Below are 19,118 nucleotides of genomic sequence, written 5' to 3'. Positions count from 1 at the left end.
CAGGATGCCACCCAAACGCCTCCCTACGGAGGTGTTTCGGGCACGTCCGACCGGTAGGAGGCCACGGGGAAGACCCAGGACACGTTGGGAAGACTATCTCTCCCGGCTTGCCTGGGAACGCCTCGGGATCCCCCGGGAGGAGCTGGACCAAGTGGCTGGGGAGAGGGAAGTCTGGGCTTCCCTGCTTAGGCTGCTGCCCCCGCGACCGGACCTCGGATAATCGGAAGAAGATGGATGGATAAACGTTCTCCCGCATTTCGGTTTTTTCTTAATGTACATTGACAATAAAAAACTATTCTATTCTAAAAAAAAAATACAATAAAAACACACATTAAGTGAAACAGTAAGGCTTATTTATCCAAGACATTGTTCACAGTTTTATTTGATTAATTTCAAACTCAGTGCATTTTATTTTCCCTCTCCACTTGTCCAACAAGGAAGCACTTTGTCATAGAGATAATAAAATAAACAATACTGGCAGCTAATAAACATTTTTTTTAAACTATTATTAACAAAATGATCACAAATACTCTGGTGTGTTAATTATTATTTTGTTCAAAAGTTTACCCACTGTCTGTTGTTGGTCAAAGCTGCACTACTGTGTTGGCCATAAAGAATAAACACACATTTAAAATGAACAAATGATGAGAAGCATTTGGTAGTACAGTTCATAAGTGAATAATATAAAACAGAATTATTTCAAAATATGTGCAACAGTTTTACATTTACTATCATATTCTCAATATTATCGGCTATGATTCCTTTTAAGAATACTTCAATAATGAGAAATGATAGTAAGGGTCATACAAATGAGAGTAAACATAACAAAAATAAAAATAAACTCTTGAAAACTTTAAAATAGTTCAAATATATTGAATTATCTAGTGTTCTTTAGACCAAACAGAGGCAGAAAGGAACAGTGGACAACAAAGAGACAGAAATGTAAAGAATTGTAGAGTCCCTTCACACGCACACAGATACACACGCGCACACACACATGCGCGCGCGCGCACACACACACACACACACACACGGCTCTCTTTGCGAAGCGCAAACTCAATGTTACACACACTTGTCATGCAAGTGTCACAGCAACATGGCGGAAGCGCCTCAACACCACAGTGAACGTAACAGTTTCAGCTTGACTTCTCCTTTTGTCGTCGTCCTCCTGCTGTTGAAATTGGCGCTTGGTTCTGGAAGATTATGTTGTGCTAACTCGACTGAGTTCATGTCTAATAGCTGCGAAGGAGGGAAAGAAAACGCAACAGAGTCAAATCCTTGTAATGACACAATTGCATGACTTTACACTATGAGTCTCAAACTCACGGCCTGCGGGCTAATTATGGCTTGCAAGACAACATTTTATGGCCCTCACATTAATATTAAAGTTTAATGTTAGCGCGGCCTGTGAGTTTTATATATATGGCACTTTACAGTGTTGTGTACGAACCTACCAATCACTTTGAGGTATATGGCTCTCTTTTTGGGAGCACATATTTCACCACCTTGAACTTCAATAAATCCAAGTACAGGTCCAGACTTACTGATGATCATCTTCAAGTCATACTGAGGGTCTAAACTACTTTCTCCCTGAAGCCAAATGTGGCTCAGCTATGCGATAGAAAGTGTTGCCAGGTCTCTAGCAGCAAGGAGTAGGCAAGAGACGCCATGTTAAGAAGAATTGTTCATGTTCTTCAATGTTCCATTCGTGTCTAGGACAATTCATGTTAAGAAGAACCCATTGAGGTTATAAAACTGGTAATAAAGACGTTTAAGTCTAAACACAGCAGATATAGAAGACTGAAGAAACCACAAACAGTTGCTGACGAGAAAAATCTAATTATTATTATCATTATTATTGATTTTTTAGTTATTTTCTTATTATTCTTACTTTATTTATTTGTTCATCTTACAAACCCCGTTTCCAAATGAGTTGGGAAATTGTGTTAGATGTAAATATAAACGGAATACAATGATTTACAAATCCTTTTCAACCCATATTCAATTGAATGCACTACAAAGACAAGATATTTTATGTTCAAACTCATAAACTTTTTTTTTTTTTTGCAAATAATAATTAACTTAGAATTTCATGGCTGGAACACGTGACAAAGTAGTTGGGAAAGGGCATGTTCACCACTGTGTTACATGGCCTTTCCTTTTAACAACACTCAGTAAACGTTTGGGAACTGAGGAGACACATATTTTAAGCTTCTCAGCTGGAATTCTTTCCCATTCTTGCTTGATGTACAGCTTAAGTTGTTCAACAGTTCGGGGGTCTCCATTGTGGTATTTTAGGCTTCATAATGCGCCACACATTTTCAATGGGAGACAGGTCTGGACTACAGGCAGGCCAGTCTAGTACCCGCACTCTTTTACTATGAAGCCATGTTGATGTAACACGTGGCTTGGTATTGTCTTGCTGAAATAAGCAGGGGCGTCCATGGTAACGTTGCTTGGATGACAACATATGTTGCTCCAAAACCTGTATGTACCTTTCAGCATTAATGGCGCCTTCACAGATGTGTAAGTTACCCATGTCTTGGGCACTAATACACCCCCATACCATCACAGATGCTGGCTTTTCAACTTTGCGCCTATAACAATCCGGATGGTTCTTTTCCTATTTTCTCCGGAGGACACGACGTCCACAGTTTCCAAAAACAATTTGAAATTTGGACTTGTCAGACCAAAGAACACTTTTCCACTTTGTATCAGTCCATCTTAGATGAGCTCAGGCCCAGCGAAGCCGACGGCGTTTCTGGGTGTTGTTGATAAACGGTTTTCGCCTTGCATAGGAGAGTTTTAACTTGCACTTACAGATGTAGCGACCAACTGTAGTTACTGACAGTGGGTTTCTGAAGTGTTCCTGAGCCCATGTGGTGATATCCTTTACAGACTGATGTCGCTTGTTGATGCAGTACAGCCTGAGGGATCGAAGGTCACGGGCTTAGCTGCTTACGTGCAGTGATTTCTCCAGATTCTCTGAACCCTTTGATGATATTACGGACCGCAGATGGTGAAATCCCTAAATTCCTTGCAATAGCTGGTTGAGAAAGGTTTTTCTTAAACTGTTCAACAATTTGCTCAAACATTTGTTGACAAAGTGGTGACCCTCGCTCCATCCTTGTTTGTGAATGACTGAGCATTTCATGGAATCTACTTTTATACCCAATCATGGCACCCACCTGTTCCCAATTTGCCTGTTCACCTGTGGGATGTTCCAAATAAGTGTTTGATGAGCATTTCTCAACTTTATCAGTATTTATTGCCACCTTTCCCAACTTCTTTGTCACGTGTTGCTGGCATCAAATTCTAAAGTTAATGATTATTTGCAGAAAAAAAAATGTTTATCAGTTTGAACATCAAATATGTTGTCTTTGTAGCATATTCAACTGAATATGGGTTGAAAATGATTTGCAAATCATTGTATTCCGTTTATATTTACATCTAACACAATTTCCCAACTCATATGGAAACGGGGTTTGTATTTTGTGTTAAAAAATAAAATAAACATTTGAGAAGATTGGATTTTTTTCTAAAAAAGCTTTTTTTGTGGAAACCTGATCCTAGTCTCACCCAGACTCTGCCTCCAGAGGCCCGCAGGTAAATTGAGTTTCAGACTCCTGCTTTACATTGTGTAAGATGCAATGTAATAGAGTTGAATACTACAAACACTGTACATTGCTTGACAAACCAAAAGTGCACCGTTTACAATGTTTCATCTGTAAAGGGTGAATTAAAACCAGCGGTCTTCAAATGGGTGTAAATTAGTATTTGCTGAGTTTGTAGTTTTAACCCCTTACAAAGACATTATGAATAGTACAAATAATCAAAAAATGAATAAATAAAGATTTATTTATACACCCCTTAATTTAAGTGTCTCAAATGTTTTTTTTATGGCAGGTTTATCACTGTAACAGAGAGAGATAATACAGAAAAACTATATTTTTTATCAAAAGCATTGCATAAGATGTTTGATATGGACCTATGATAAGTAATTGGCATCATTTTGTAATATAACAATGTAATACTCAGTAAATGTGTTATAAGTCTTTTCATGCGTTGTTGTTTCATTACTTTAAGAAATGTATCGGAATATAATTTATTACTGGTAGGCGTTCATGTTATATTTGTTTGTGAGTGATTTTACTACAATGAATGACTAGAAAAAACTAAGTAATACATGCAAAAATACAGTAAAGTTAGTATACCGCAGTATGTTGCAAATAATGGTTCTAGTGCATCCCAGTGGCCACTAGTGTACATTGCAACCACAACCACACATCTTGAGGGCCTTCATCCCCTTAAGTACAGACTTTATGAAAAAGTTAAAGTTAAGCATACATTTTAATTTAATCCCCTAGAGTACATTAGGGACTTTTTTGTTCTGTCCTTTCAGGTAAATTTTTGCTCTATTTTTGGCCATAACTTTAGTTGTGTTACTCAGAATTAACTATTTTTTTCCTAAGAGGTTTTTTCCCATGTTTAATTCAAAAATGTTTAATTAAAATTATTTAATATATCGATGATACACTCTAAAATAATGTTAATCCAGTTAAGTACCGTTATGGGGAGTTAAGAGTGTTGAACACATTTTCTGTGTGGAGTTTGCATGTTCTCCCCGTGACTGTGCAGGTTCCCTCCGGGTACTCCGGCTTCCTCCCACCTCCAAAGACATGCACCTGAGGATAGGTTGATTGGCAACACTAAATTGGCCCTAGTGTGTGAATGTGAGTGTGAATGTTGTCTATCTGTGTTGGTACTGCGATGAGGTGGTGACTTGTCCAGGGTGTACCCTGCCTTATGCCCGAGTGCAGCTGGGACAAGTGGTGGGAAATGGATGGATGGATGTTTCTTTCTACTTTTTACTCTTAATCAACTTCAGTCCAAAATAAAAATAGCAAAAATCTCATGTTTTTTTAAATGTATTTCAACCCTTTGAATACCCATTTGATCTTGTATTGTAATTTTTTTATTTAGAAAAATTTGCATAAAATGAATTATCATCCGTACAGTAAATGTTAAAGGGGCACTGGCCCGGGGTAAAGCTCAGGCCTGAATATACATTTATATAGAAATAAAAGTAAGGTTGTTGCTGTTTCTAATTTCAGGGTTTCATTATAGAAAAAAACTAACAATTTGTCATCTCTACTGTTTGGAATTACCGGAAGATGGGGACAATTTTGGAATTTGTTATAAAAACACTCTAAACTCCCTGAGGACTTTCTCGTCCTGGCGGAACTTAGCTGTTATTATATTGTGTACGCCACGTACAGTTAATTCAGATAAAAGTGAGCTTACCATCAATTATTTCTTCCTTCACTTTGTGCAACTCACGGAACACTTCTTCCAAGATTTCCTAAGGGAACATGGGTCATTTTGGAATTATTCTCTAGGTCAGAACCTTTAAAAAAACACATTCTTGCTACCTGTTTCATTCTATCCATGTCTAGCGAGTCTCCGTCGTTGACAATCCCCACGGGTCGTACCCTGCAAAAAAAGCAAATAATAAATACAGTTCCTCGACATTATGATGCACAATTACAGTTTGTGGAGCTTTTACCTTGAAGCCATGACCCTGTCTGCAGAGTTGGCTCTGTCCCAGGGCTTTTTAGCACCATCTTGATGACATTGGCAAGTGTTTTGCAGGAATACAAGAAGAATACACATGTATACTATCACTTGCAGTTTAAAAACATCTCTTTGTGGTCATGGAAAATGATGCTGTAAATGTGAGCCTACCTGTGGCGTTCTGACTCCCCCTGTTGCCGGGTGATGGAGAATTTGGGTCATCCTAAAGGAAGACATCACAACTTGTTATCATTGTTATGATGGTTATTATTTTAGATGTCATGAGTGTTAGGTGAGAGGCGCGCACTCACATTTTGGTTGTCCTCTGGCTTTTCTGATGCTGCTTTTCTTCTGGGAGCAAGAAAAGGCGCCATGTTAGAAATGCAGAGAAAAAAACAAAAAACTTAATTTAAACAACTTTTTTAAGATTTTCAAGATCATTTTTAGTTTTTTTTAAACATCAAAATATATGTACAAACAATTGTGAAGTACTGTTTTATATTATATGAGTAGACATTTTTTTAAATGCATTGTGTTATGTATTTTTCTAATATATATTATGTATTTGGTAATTTTCATAACTATTTTATTTATCACCTCACAAAGAGACAATATTTTGCAATAACGTCAAATCATTTAAATTTCTTAAAACATATTTATATATTATACAGTATGTTTGTATAGGCTGTATTTATTAATTTGCTAAAATATTTTATTAATCAAATACAGTAGACACAATATTTGCTGTAAACGTACCAAATAATTATGCCATTTGAGTGTCAAACATATATGTTTGCATTGGTTTTATTTGTATTTTGAAAATGATTTTGATCAATTTACTACATAAAGAGGAAGTATACGCTATAAACATACAAGATAATTTGTATTTTTCAAAATACATAGGACATGTTTGTATGTTTAATATTATATTTACTTAGTTATTAGATTAATTTGCCACACACATAGGCAATACTATACTATAATTATACAAGATAATTAGTATTTTACACAATATCAATGTGTTTGTATATGTTTTATGTGTTTCCCTAATTATTAGATTAATTTACCACACCATAATATTATGCTATTAAAAGACAAGATACTTTGTATTTTTTAAACGCATATATTTATGTCTGTTTTTTATATATCGACTTAAATCATTGTGATTAATGTGTAAAACAGCTCTGTAAACTTGAGAACATAGACACTTTGAATCAGACATCACTCAGAGTTGGAATAAATATTAATAAAAAACAGATGTTTTTTGTCTTAAAATTGTAGCTACACCTGAAGTTAGTGTAGTGGTTTTTATATAAAATGTATTTTGATGGTTTATCTAATTATATTCCAAATATATTTAATAAATGAAATTATACTGTATATATTTAATAAATTACATAAATATCTAATATTTATTTTACAACACTAATTCAAGAACTGTTTAATGTATATTGTATACACATTGTGTGTGTGTGTGTGTGTGTATATATATATGTATGTACATGTATATATATAAACTATATATGTGTGTATATATACAGTATATTTGTATTTATTACATCACATGCAGTCTTTTTGGCCCTCAGCCAAATTTTATTAGCCCAAGTTGAAAAACTTGGACACTTCTGTTATGAACATACAATGTCATTTGTATTTTTCTAAATCCATATTGTATGTTTGTATATATTTTAAGTATTTACTTTTATTATTTACGTCATTTACAACGCAACAATTAAAAATTACTGCATAAACATTTAAGATACATAATATTTTTGTGAATACATATTACATGTCTGCATATATTTTATATGTTTAGGGTTATAATAAAATTACATTTTTATATTCATTTATTTATTTGAATTAGGACAATGCATATTCATCAACATAGAGCGACAATGTAAATATGCCGGAGTTAGCACAATAGCTCATTTTCATCCGTTGTCCTAAGGCAGGTTAATACAGTAAACATTCAACAAGTCATGATACAAAATAATACATAAATCACAAGACATTACACATTACAATATACCATAAGCACAGACCATGGACAAAAAATACAACAAACAAGAAACAAAAACAAAAAAGTGAATAATCTAATTGTGCGTGCATGTCTGATTAGTTTTCAACCACTGTTTCAGTGCAGTTTTAAATGTTAAATAGGTGTCACAATTTCTGACGTGGGCTGGCAGCCTGTTCCATGACTGTATGCGTGATAGGCCCCACCATTTTGCCAAATTTAGTCCTGCGCCTTTATACGTTATATTAAAACAAAAACCTTATACTATATAATTACTTTCTTGATTAATTTACCAGACAAAGAGGAAATATTATGCTATACACATACAAGATCATTTGTATTGTTTAAACATATATGTCTTCCTATGTTTTATGTATTTACTTTTAATTATAGAAGTCATGTACACTGAAAAAAATGATTTTTTGGCCGTGTAATTGTTACAACGGATATTAATTTAAATTTTACAAGGATTTATTATTTCACTTCTTTTACTTTAAAATCTCACCTTTTATCCAATGTCTTACTTGATGGTTGTCTGTAACTTTGTATCCTCACTTTTATATGTAAATTTGATCATTCACTCCAAGTAATATTTACTTAACTAATATATTGATTTTACAACTTAATACCAGAAAGTAAAATATACTTGGGTAATAGCAGTGAACCTCGCCACCTTGTGGCCACTCAGCGCATGCGTCAGAGGATCGTTCGCGCTTTTTCCTCTCAGACATGGAGGACAGAAGATGGCTGGACAGTCATTTAACAAGAAAGTTCATGGATATGGAGCCACATGGGTAGGTTATATGCTTAATTAACTTTGTACGTTGCCTTTGCTTATCTGTTCAAGTCAGTGTTGGAATATGGAATACTTAACGTTAGCATTAGCTAACCCGTTTAGCCTGCCAGCTAGCTAGCTAGCTAACAACTGCAAACTTGGCATTGTGGCACACATCTACTTTTTTGGATGTATTTACGGTTGCTGTAAGGCTTCATTTACGATATATATATATATATATATATATATATATACACATATATATATATATATATATATATATATATATATATATATATATATATATATATATATATATATATATATATATATATATATATATACATATATATATATACATATATGTATAAATGAAGCCTTACAGGTATATATATATATATATATATATATATATATATATATATATATATATATATATATATATATATATATATGAAATTTATATATATATATATATATATATATATATATATCATAAATGAAGCCTTACAGGTATATATATATATATATATATATATATATATATATATATATATATATATATATATATATATATATATATATATATATATATATATATATATATATATACCTGTAAGGCTTCATTTATGATATATATATATATATATATATATATATATAAATTTCAAACCTGTAAGGCTTCATTTATGATATATATATATATATATATATATATATATATATATATATATATATATATATATATATATATATATATATATATATATATATATAGCAATTTCAAACCTGTAAGGCTTCATTTATGATATATATATATATATATATATATATATATATATATATATATATATATATATATATATATATATATATATATATATCTCCTGCTATTTATTTATTTTATTTTTTTGGCGGTAGTAATATATAATATGATCTGTGGCAAATATCAGTAATATCTGCTCATAAATAGTTGTTGACATGCTGTTTTAAATTCAGAAAGTATGCTATTGGTTTCAGTTTTGTGGTTACTGTGAGGGAGCTGGATTATTTTTTTTTTTTAAATAAGTATATTTTAAACAAGTATTCCAATTTAAAAAAAAAATTGCAATTTGCAATTCGGTTTCAAAAAAATTTGAAACCGAATTGCAAAATTGCAGCAACAAGCACACCCTCTTCAGGACCTGAAAATATATAAATTGTAACTTAAACCTGTCTGGTGGGATTCGTAATTTTGGAGCAAGGTTAATTTACTTTGCACCATCCATGGTCATTTTAATGTCAAAAATATTTAAGGGGAACTTTCTGTGTCATCAGTGTTCTTCAAATAAACATTTGCTTTAATTTTTCATATTGCAACACATGGTATTTTAATGATGTCATAATATAATTTCTCAATATATTTCACAGAATATTGAAGGACGTTGACTCTCAGGAATGTGGTCTCAACAGCTTACGCAAGGTAAGATCAAATCAGTGCTGTTGAAGGTTTAAATTGAATTTTTTAATGACACTAATATGGTTAAGTTATGAGATGTTTAATTTATTTTACAGGTGGCTCAACATGAGATGGAGGTGTAAGATGTGTAGTTTTGAATCAGACAAGCAAATAGGATTGTTAAAACACTATAGGTATGTATGCTAATTTTGAAGGCAGACGTTTGTGTTGATGCTCAATAGTATTATATTATACTGGGGAGACTACAGTATTAATTGTTCTAGCAAGGTGTGTGTCTTGATCAAATTGTGTTTTTATCTTCTGTTTCAGATCAAAGATGAGTTCAGAAGGACAACAACAATTCATCTGGAGCCAACCTTTTTGTCAAAACTGGACACACAGACTCCCAAACTCCTGGAGATATTTAGGACAAAGGGCGGGGTTGCAGGCACGAAAATCAGACCGATGCTGGATTCACTTGACCAGGTAAAGTTACAGGGACATTAATGTAATCTGTGTCAGTCATCTTGCGTTGGGCTCATACACACTGAGCTAGCTATTATCAGCTCTCTCTCTCTCTCTCTCTCTCTCTCTCTCTCTCTCTCTCTCTCTCTCTATCTATCTATCTATCTATCTATCTATCTATCTATCTATCTATCTATCTATCTATCTATCTCTATCTCTTGCGCTCTCTCTATCTCTCTACCTCTCTATATCTCTCGCTTTCTCTCTGTCTATCTATCTCTCTCTCTCTCTCTCTCTCTCTCAAATTAAATAAATACATTAATATAATTTAATTACATTGCCTTTTACATGGCATAGTGAACTTTGTGTATCTGTTTGCATATACATGTTCTTTGCAATAAATTTGCTTCTCTGTTTTATAGCAACATGTTGAAGGCAGAAGAGATCTCATCATACGTTGCCTAATGGAGATCCTTGGAGAGTCGGGAGAGGAGCTTATCAAAGACTGCCAGGTACATTTGAAAAATTTGGGATTTTCTGATGATTATTCTCACCATAGTAAATGTATCTCTTCTCCAACCTAATACTATAACCTCTGTTCTTTGTGTATTAATGTATTTACATAAAAGTCACATGTGCCACTATATATGAGGAAAAACATTTGTATTCAGATTAACAAATATTAGGCCATTAACTTAAATTGGCAATTAATTGCAATGTGTCCCAATTTTTCAACTGGTTCTGAATCTGAAGTGTTTGAAAAGCAAATGTTTTGAAAGTATGAAAAATGGTATTTAAAACAACCTTCTGGATTTTTTAGACAATCTTGTTGAAAAAAATGATGGTTGCCTCAGTGACCCATGACTGACACATGACCACTGACAAATTAAAGTGCAAACCTGGGTTAACCCAGACAAAGATCAAATCAAATCAAATCAATAGGTACCTAAATACTTCCCCAGCATTTAACCAATGCCGTGATCTCTGTATGTATAGGTTATATGAACTGGCTGTTTTAACATCATGAATCACCTCTTGGGAACTTAAGAGAAAAAAATGTGTATAATGTTGACTCCTGAGCACAGAATCACATGTTTTTCACAGGATGTAGGTGAAGAAGACTCTGTTCATCATGTCCTCAAGATCCTCGTCATCAGTGCAAATGCAGCACAGGAAGGCCACAATCCTGCCCATGTGTCAGTCATCGTCGAAGGAAAAGAGGTTCTGGATGAGTGCAAAACCGTGGCAAAGGCTTGCCTTCTGCTCATGGGCTTAATCTACGCCATGAACTTGAGTTACCCACTGAAACTGAAATACACATTTGAAGTGTTTCAGAAGCTGTTTCTAGAGCTGGATGTTCTGAAAATGTCGCCCAAGGTACGGTCTTTGCCAAATAAACTTCTACTGTGAGTGTTTCCACAGTGTACATATGCTGTTCTAGCATATAGCTGTTCTTTGGTGTGTGGAAGCAGTACATGACGCTTGTCAATGTAACTTGTTGAAATATTTTGCTGTTGAGTTTAAAAGTTACAATTCAGGACATTTTATTGGGTCTTTTACCTGTAATTGTTCGCATTATTGTGAATGTTCTAAAACAAAAAATCACTGATTTATAATGTTTTGTCTGGTAATGCTGCTGGAAAATGTAATAAAGGTGCTCTTGTTTGAAAGTATGTTATCATTTCATATTTGTAGAAGATGTGTTAAGATAATTTAATTTAATTAACAGTAGGCCATGTTAAAAATACAACACATTCATATTACAATAGTGGTGTAGGTGGTAGCTTAAATATTATGTAAATATTACTTAAATATTGCTCCGAATAAAGTAAAGAAAAACTATTTAAATTATCCTGAAAATCAAGCATTTTTATAAGGGTTTTGTAAGTAGATACAAAGGTAGTTTTGAGTAAAATTTACTATCAAAGAGTGAGTACATTTTGTCTCTAAGAAAGAAAATCTCTAGTAATGTTTACTTGAGTGTTTTTGATAAAAAATAATTCTTGCTGGCAAGCAAACTTTACTTGACTATTTCTTAAGTAAAAGTTAAAAAGAATTTCTTTGTGGAAATTGTTACCTAGCTTTTTTTAAGTAAATGGCACTCCAAATTTTTTTCAGTGTAGAACACACGGAGGAAAAATTGGGCTAATAAGATACGAGATCATTTGTATTTTTCAAAATACGTATGACATGTTTGTCTATGTTTTGTATTTTTACTTAATTATTTGATTAATTTACTGCATACAAACAAAATGTATAATACAAATATATAAATGTACAACTCTCTTACAATTAAGCAGGTTTTATTTCAGTTTTCCAACCTACAAAACAAAGTCAGGCAACTCTCTCACACTTTCAAGCACTTTTCAAACCTTAAACATGCCAATTCAAGACTTTTGCCCAATTTAATATAATTAAATTGTCTGACCTTCGCGCCAAGAGAGCGTTCATCTCCTCCATCAGTCCTCCGCTGCCGCCGCTCGTCCGATTGACTTCGTTTTTGGCGCTGGGCGTGCTATCCTCAGGCTAAAGCACAGTCCCGTTTGAGATGGTTCCACTTAGAATCATCGCAACACTCAACAACTCACTCTTTGAACGCGGCGCAGCTTGGCGCCCGCGATCATGGCGGCGAGACCTGTCTGGGCCGTGGGCTCCTCCCCGTGGATGGGCAGTGGAGGAGGGAGGGGAGGCGGAGGGGCCCCGGCGGAGGGCGGCGGAGGCCCCGGTGGCGGTGGCGGCGGAGGAGGAGCCGCGCCCATGTTGGCAGGGGGAGGTACGACAGGCGGCGCCACAGATAGCACTGCGGGGTGGCCTTGGAAAGGAGAACCTGGAAGAAGAGCATCAAGGTGGCTTCAACGAATGAATAACGTCGGGAGTGTGACGTCACTACCTGAGTTGGAGGAGTGTCGCTCTCGCTCCATGTGGGCTTGCATCTGCTGCTGCTGCTCCATCATCTGCCTGCAGGAACACAAAGTACACACACTCCTCTTTAGACTCTCACTCAACAGGCACAAGTATTGGGACACATTCTACCTACAAGAAGTGAACACAAAAGTGAATAAAAGGTAGAGCAGCTCTCTTTCATCTTTCTGCAGGATTATTGATATTTTTTATTCTAGTTCAGGGGTCTGCAACCCGCGGTTCTGAAGCGGCATGTGGCTCTTCTGCTTCCTTGTTGTGGCTCCCTCAGTTTTTTTAAAACCCCGGAGTGAGAAAAGTTTGCATTTTTAAAAAGCGTTCCTTTGAGGCGGTGAAAACACACAGGCTGAGTCCTGAGGCGCTAGGAAGGCAAGTAAAAAACGACAGAAAGCCTTTGCCTTCAGTTCAGCTTCTCGAGTGTGAAACCTCCCTGGGTAAGCCAACCATGAATCCTTGCCAAAAAAGAAAAGAGAAAATGAAAAGGAAACATACGGCTTGCTTTCCTGTGAAATAAAAAAGATGAAAACTTTTAAAAGTTTATAAGCTGTTACATTTTGCGGCTCTATACTATTTTTCTTTAGTGGACAGGGCAGCAATATATCTCTTGTGATAGTTAAGGTTGCTGTTCTAGTTGACTGAATCTGCATTTTCATGACCCAATGTATTAGTACACTACGTCAAAATCTGTAATGTCACACATGTAAGGTTTTACTGAAAACCAACCAAAACAAGATAAACCGTTTTTAAAAGTAAATAGGGTCGTCAAAAGTATCACTATTTCGATAGCAAGTCGATATCAACACACAAAAAAATACATCGATACCTGCTTTTTCCAGTATTGTCAGTATACCGAATACTGCAGAACACTTTTCCCTTGGCGAGCCGCGTCATTGCTCGACGCGTTAGAACTGAGTTAGCACCGAAGAAAAACGCCTGCTCTCTTCAAAATTCAGTGTTTCCAAAATATTTATTCGTGGAAGCTTGTCACAGATGTGGAGTTGGTGCTTCAGGCTCGCCCTCGCTCGTTTTACTGAGATTCAAAGATAGTCTGTTTTTGTCAAACCATCTGTTTAATTTATTCATTTCTTATAAATAAATAATGATAAATGGGTTATACTTGTATAGCGCTTTTCTACCTTCAAGGTACTCAAAGCGCTTTGACAGTATTTCCACATTCACCCATTCACACACACATTCACACACTGATGGCGGGAGCTGCCATGCAAGGCGCTAACCAGCAGCCATCAGAGGCAAAGGGTGAAGTGTCTTGCCCAAGGACACAACGGACGTGACTAGGAAGGTAGAAGGTGGGAATTGAACCCCGGTAACCAGCAACACTCCGATTGCTGGCACAGCCACTCTACCAACTTCGCCACGCCGTTCTTCTGTTATTATTTGTATTAGCTGCTGTGTGTTCTCTCCTGAACCAAACACCATCGTGTTGTCTGCAAATAATACAAACTTTAAGTCCTTTGTAACTTTACAAATGTCATTTATATATAGAATAAACAGTTTTGGTCCAAGTATTAATCCCTGGGGTACGCTGCAAGATATCTCTAGCACTATTGACATATTTTTCTCCTATCTACACGTATTGCTTCCTGTTGGTTAAATAGCTTCCTCTGATTCCATACCGTACTAATTTGTTGATTAAGATATAATGGTTAATTGTGTCAAATGCTTTTGTTAGATCCATAAACACTGCAGCTGCAAACTGTTTACCATCTATTGCACTGGTGATTTCCTCTGTTATTTTGATTATTGCTGTCGATAGTTAAATGTTTGCTCTGTATTCGTATTGGTTTTCTGCGAGTTTTCCACTTTTATTCATTAATTTTTTCGAATCTGTTGTTAAATAATTTAGCAATTATTTTTAGAGAAATAAAACAAACAAGAAAACAGCAAAAATGTGAGGTGAAGTGAATTTAATTTATACAGCGTTTTTTTTCTCTAGAGACTCAAAGCGCTTTACATTGTGAAACCCATTATCTACAACTTCAAGCTACATTTACACCAGTGTGGGTGGCACTAGGAGCAGGTGGGTAATATGTCTTGCTCAAGGACACAACAGCAGTGACTGCAATGTCCTGAAGCGGTAATCGAACCTGGAACCCTCAAAACCGGTGACAACATAACAGTTCATCCAACAGAAATCCCGCAAAATTGGATCTTGACTAATTGTCAGGTGGCGACAGGTGTTGGTCTTTACCTACAAGGAAAGTATAGGGGAAAACCACAAAATAAACCAGTAATAAAAGAACATGCAAAATACGGGGGGGAGAACAAGACAGGAAAATAATGTGACAATACGTTAAAGGGAACCGTATATGTAGCATTAATTTCATTATAGTGACCAAATAGGTTTTGTGGCTCCAAGTGGGTTTTGATTTGGTGGAAACTGGCCCAAATGGCTCTTTAGATGCAAAAGGTTGCCGACTAATGAAACTCTGGTCTCGTGACAATCCTAAAAGTGAAATATAAACGTTAACACCAAGATATGTAAAACTGCTAATTCCAAATCCGGACTCCAAAAGGGCCAATAATTATTTGGAGTGCATGAGAGAGTGGAAAGGAAATGACACTTGGCCATTTATTACAGTGTTTCCATTACATAAATGCATTTGTGGCGGCCTGCCATGAGTAAATTTGGATGGCCACAAAATAAAAAACTAAAACATCTTTTTGGATTTAGCTTTGCAGGAATGTAATAATTATCGTTCCAGGTGAGATAGTACTGCACTCTCCTGACAATCATGTTCCAAGTAACATTAACAATGTTGTTTGTTTGAGGTCAATGCAACCGTCTCCTGTAGTTAGTCATCACTCAGTACCGAGGAGAAGACTGGTCTCGTTGTACAAAGTTAGCATCTATATGTTTGTAAGTAGAAATGCATTTTCTATTTTATGTCAATTTTGCTACGTTAAAATCTCTCTTGTTAAACTGCTGCAGTACTAATTTTGTTTAGCCTGTCAATGTCCATTGTATGTTAGCATTTAGCTAGCGGCATAAGTGCCAACCTCTATCCTGTATGGTTGCATTGCTTTTTAAAAGTTTATACCAAACAGCATCGTTGATTTTATCCTGAATCCTACGAGTATGTGCACTTCATATATATATTAATGTACTCTCTGTGATTAGTTTTACATTAACTTAATCATAGAGGCTATCAATAAACAACCTCAAGTTGGAAGTTTGTTCATCTCTAATTTAAAGGACTGTTTACATATCTGCTAAACTATATTCCAACATTTAGGGAGGGCAGAATAATATGGTGAGTAAAGAGCGACCCAAGAGACGAATGACGGCAGAAAATTTATAGAGAAAACATTTATAGAGAACACTGCTCAGTCATCATTGATATCACTGATGAGTTGATTGTAATCAGCAGTAAAGCACAGTACACGTGTAACAAATGGCCTTTACTCCAACAGCTGATAAAGCTGCTGGAAAATGCTGCCATCTTGTGGAGTTATTAAAAACTATATTAGGAGGTTGTCTACAGCCACAGTTGTTTATGCCACTGTTCAATTAGAGACCTCGAAAGTTATTCCTTTTTGTAGACCTCCTACCCGGCAGTGTAAGGAGACCCCGTGGTTGAAGTAACGAACATACAGTTCTGCGCTGACAAACATGATCCTTTTATTTTGAGACTTTTTATTCAACAAATTGAAACTGAAATTTGAAAATGTCTTGGGACAGTAAAAAAATAGAACTAAATGTCTTCAGGAATGTAGTATGCATAATTTAAGTGGTCGCTCCGTCATATAAAATGTCACAGAATGAGTCATTGGGCGAATAATGTCAATGTAAACAAAAGTCAAGTTATGGCTGACTGCACAGACACACGCACACGCATGCAAGCATGAATGCGTGCATATACACACACGCATCCTCCACACACACACACACACACACACACACACACACACACACACACACACACACACACACACACACACACACACACACACACACACACACACACACACACACACACACACACACACACACACACACACACACACACACACACACACACACACACACACACACACACACACACAGCAGTCTAATAATCCCGGCCACTGCTCGTCTTTGGGTTCACTCAGAGTTCACCCACTGATTTTTTTTGATAATATTTGCTACAATGCAAGGTTTCAATGTGCTAAAAAGACAACAATTGCACTAAATAGAACAACAACAAACACATTTTGTTCAAAAAGTCTGTTTTTTGTTTTGACATGTTAGAGAAATTCAAGTCAATCAAAAATGTGAAACGAAGAATAAACAATCAGGATCAGCAACACCACACAACTGAGCTTTAATGACATATCCACTTTAAATTGTTATTTGGGTGCGCGAGGAGATTTGTGTTTTTTTAAGTCAACATTTGCTTTTTCTTTAATCCAACATGAAACCAATGAGCTGTCTGCTAAAGCTCAAAGGTGAGACTCATTTGGAAAAGGGTTGCATCACATCATTCAGAGCATGGAGCTTTTTTTGTTGCTCCCCCCACTGAGTAGAAAAACTACAAACTGAGAGTGACTATCAGTGTTCTTATTTTTGTGCTAGTGTCTTGAAGCAGACAAATACAGTAGTACCTCGGTTTTTGTTAGTATTCCCTTCCAGAAGGTCAGATGAAAAACAAATCACACGAAAACCAAAGCTATTTTTTTCCAGACAAACCCAAAATATTTAATTTGAACATTTGATTAAGAATAATTATATTTTACATGCATAAAATGAAAAACATAAATGATGCATGACAATCACGTTTACCTTTAAAGAAAACTCTTGTTGCTGAAGGCGGCGATGAGAGGAGCCACACGGACACCATCTAGGTACTTTCCTACAAGTTCTTTCTTGAATTCAAAAGCCACCCTTATGATGGTTATTATATTAAATGTCATTACTATTAAGTGACAGGTGCACACTATCATCTACTTTACCAAAGTGCTGGCCATCACAACTTTCTTTGGCCCCATGGTGGATTATTTTGTATTCATACTCATTAAGAAAAATACAGAGACTAAGTCACCAACGCTTGGAATTCTTTGTTTCGGCACTCCATTCCGTGAAATAACAGACTAGTTTGTTACCTGCAATTATTGGCCGTACAATGATTTGAGTGATGTTTATTGCTCTTAAAATGGCTGTATGCAACTTCCTCACAGTTACATTTTTCAAGGCAAAAAATATAACAAAAATGCCTATTTTACCATTAGTGGTTTAACAGAACACATTTGTTTGACGATTGTCTATATTTTTCACAATTCCAAAGTTGATCTAAAAAAACATTTTTACAGACCCGAATAAAGTGATTGGTGATTATGGCTGTCACACACCCACTCTCGTCAACACGTACGTGCAGGGAGAGTGTACACACATACAAAAGCAGTCCAAGAGAAGCAACAAACAATTTGCAGTCATGTTGCTGTTATGATAGAAAATACATTCAATGACAGCTAACGCTAGCTATTCAAATGGCTATTATTAGCTAACAACACCTTAAGCTAATGCGCGTGAATGTGTTACGTATGTACATAGTTACGTCATGACATAGGAGAAGCCTTAAGAGGGCGGGATATACTGTGTAAAATACATTGGAAAGTTGGCGCCCTCTAGTCATCTGTGTACATGTTGCAAACAGCCCCTTTCATTGGTTTCAGACCCAACTGTAATAAGTGAAATTCTGCAATGTGGGAATTCTTTTTTACAAATCAAATATTTTCATAGTGCTTAAAAAACCCTGTTTATGACCTTCTTCTAAATTAGTTCATTTAAACTTAATTATTAGTTACAGGGACATTACATTATGATGCACATTTCTCTTAATATGCCAGAGTTAGCCAAACGACTATTTTTCACCCATAGTCACGGTAAATTATGTTTTGTCACATTTTTATACCGCTCTAGACATGAAATAACA

At 35.5% G+C, this 19,118-nt stretch overlaps 1 protein-coding gene across 7 annotated transcripts in view; it reads right to left on the bottom strand.

The window, feature by feature from the left end:
- Positions 1–354: 354 nt before the first annotated feature.
- evlb (Enah/Vasp-like b) overlaps positions 355–19,118 on the bottom strand; it is a 118,955-nt gene continuing 100,191 nt past the window's right edge. For 6 of the 7 annotated variants that reach the window (XM_062044987.1, XM_062044985.1, XM_062044984.1 and 3 more), the window contains 9 exons: positions 13,160–13,227; positions 12,858–13,096; positions 12,698–12,795; positions 5,886–5,925; positions 5,746–5,797; positions 5,567–5,624; positions 5,433–5,493; positions 5,305–5,362; positions 355–1,239 (listed from right to left, as the gene is read on the bottom strand). In XM_062044987.1, coding sequence (XP_061900971.1) covers positions 1,202–1,239; positions 5,305–5,362; positions 5,433–5,493; positions 5,567–5,624; positions 5,746–5,797; positions 5,886–5,925; positions 12,698–12,795; positions 12,858–13,096; positions 13,160–13,227 — 712 coding nt within the window. In that variant the 3' untranslated portion in view covers positions 355–1,201. The remainder of the gene's footprint in view (positions 1,240–5,304; positions 5,363–5,432; positions 5,494–5,566; positions 5,625–5,745; positions 5,798–5,885; positions 5,926–12,697; positions 12,796–12,857; positions 13,097–13,159; positions 13,228–19,118) is intronic. The other variant, XM_062044983.1, reaches the window with a different exon arrangement.

The sequence above is a fragment of the Entelurus aequoreus genome, linkage group LG04, assembly GCF_033978785.1.
Source record: "Entelurus aequoreus isolate RoL-2023_Sb linkage group LG04, RoL_Eaeq_v1.1, whole genome shotgun sequence".
Lineage (NCBI taxonomy): Eukaryota > Metazoa > Chordata > Actinopteri > Syngnathiformes > Syngnathidae > Entelurus > Entelurus aequoreus.
The sequence above is the reverse complement of the archived record's forward strand: the minus strand, read 5'-3'. Positions and strand labels throughout refer to the sequence as shown.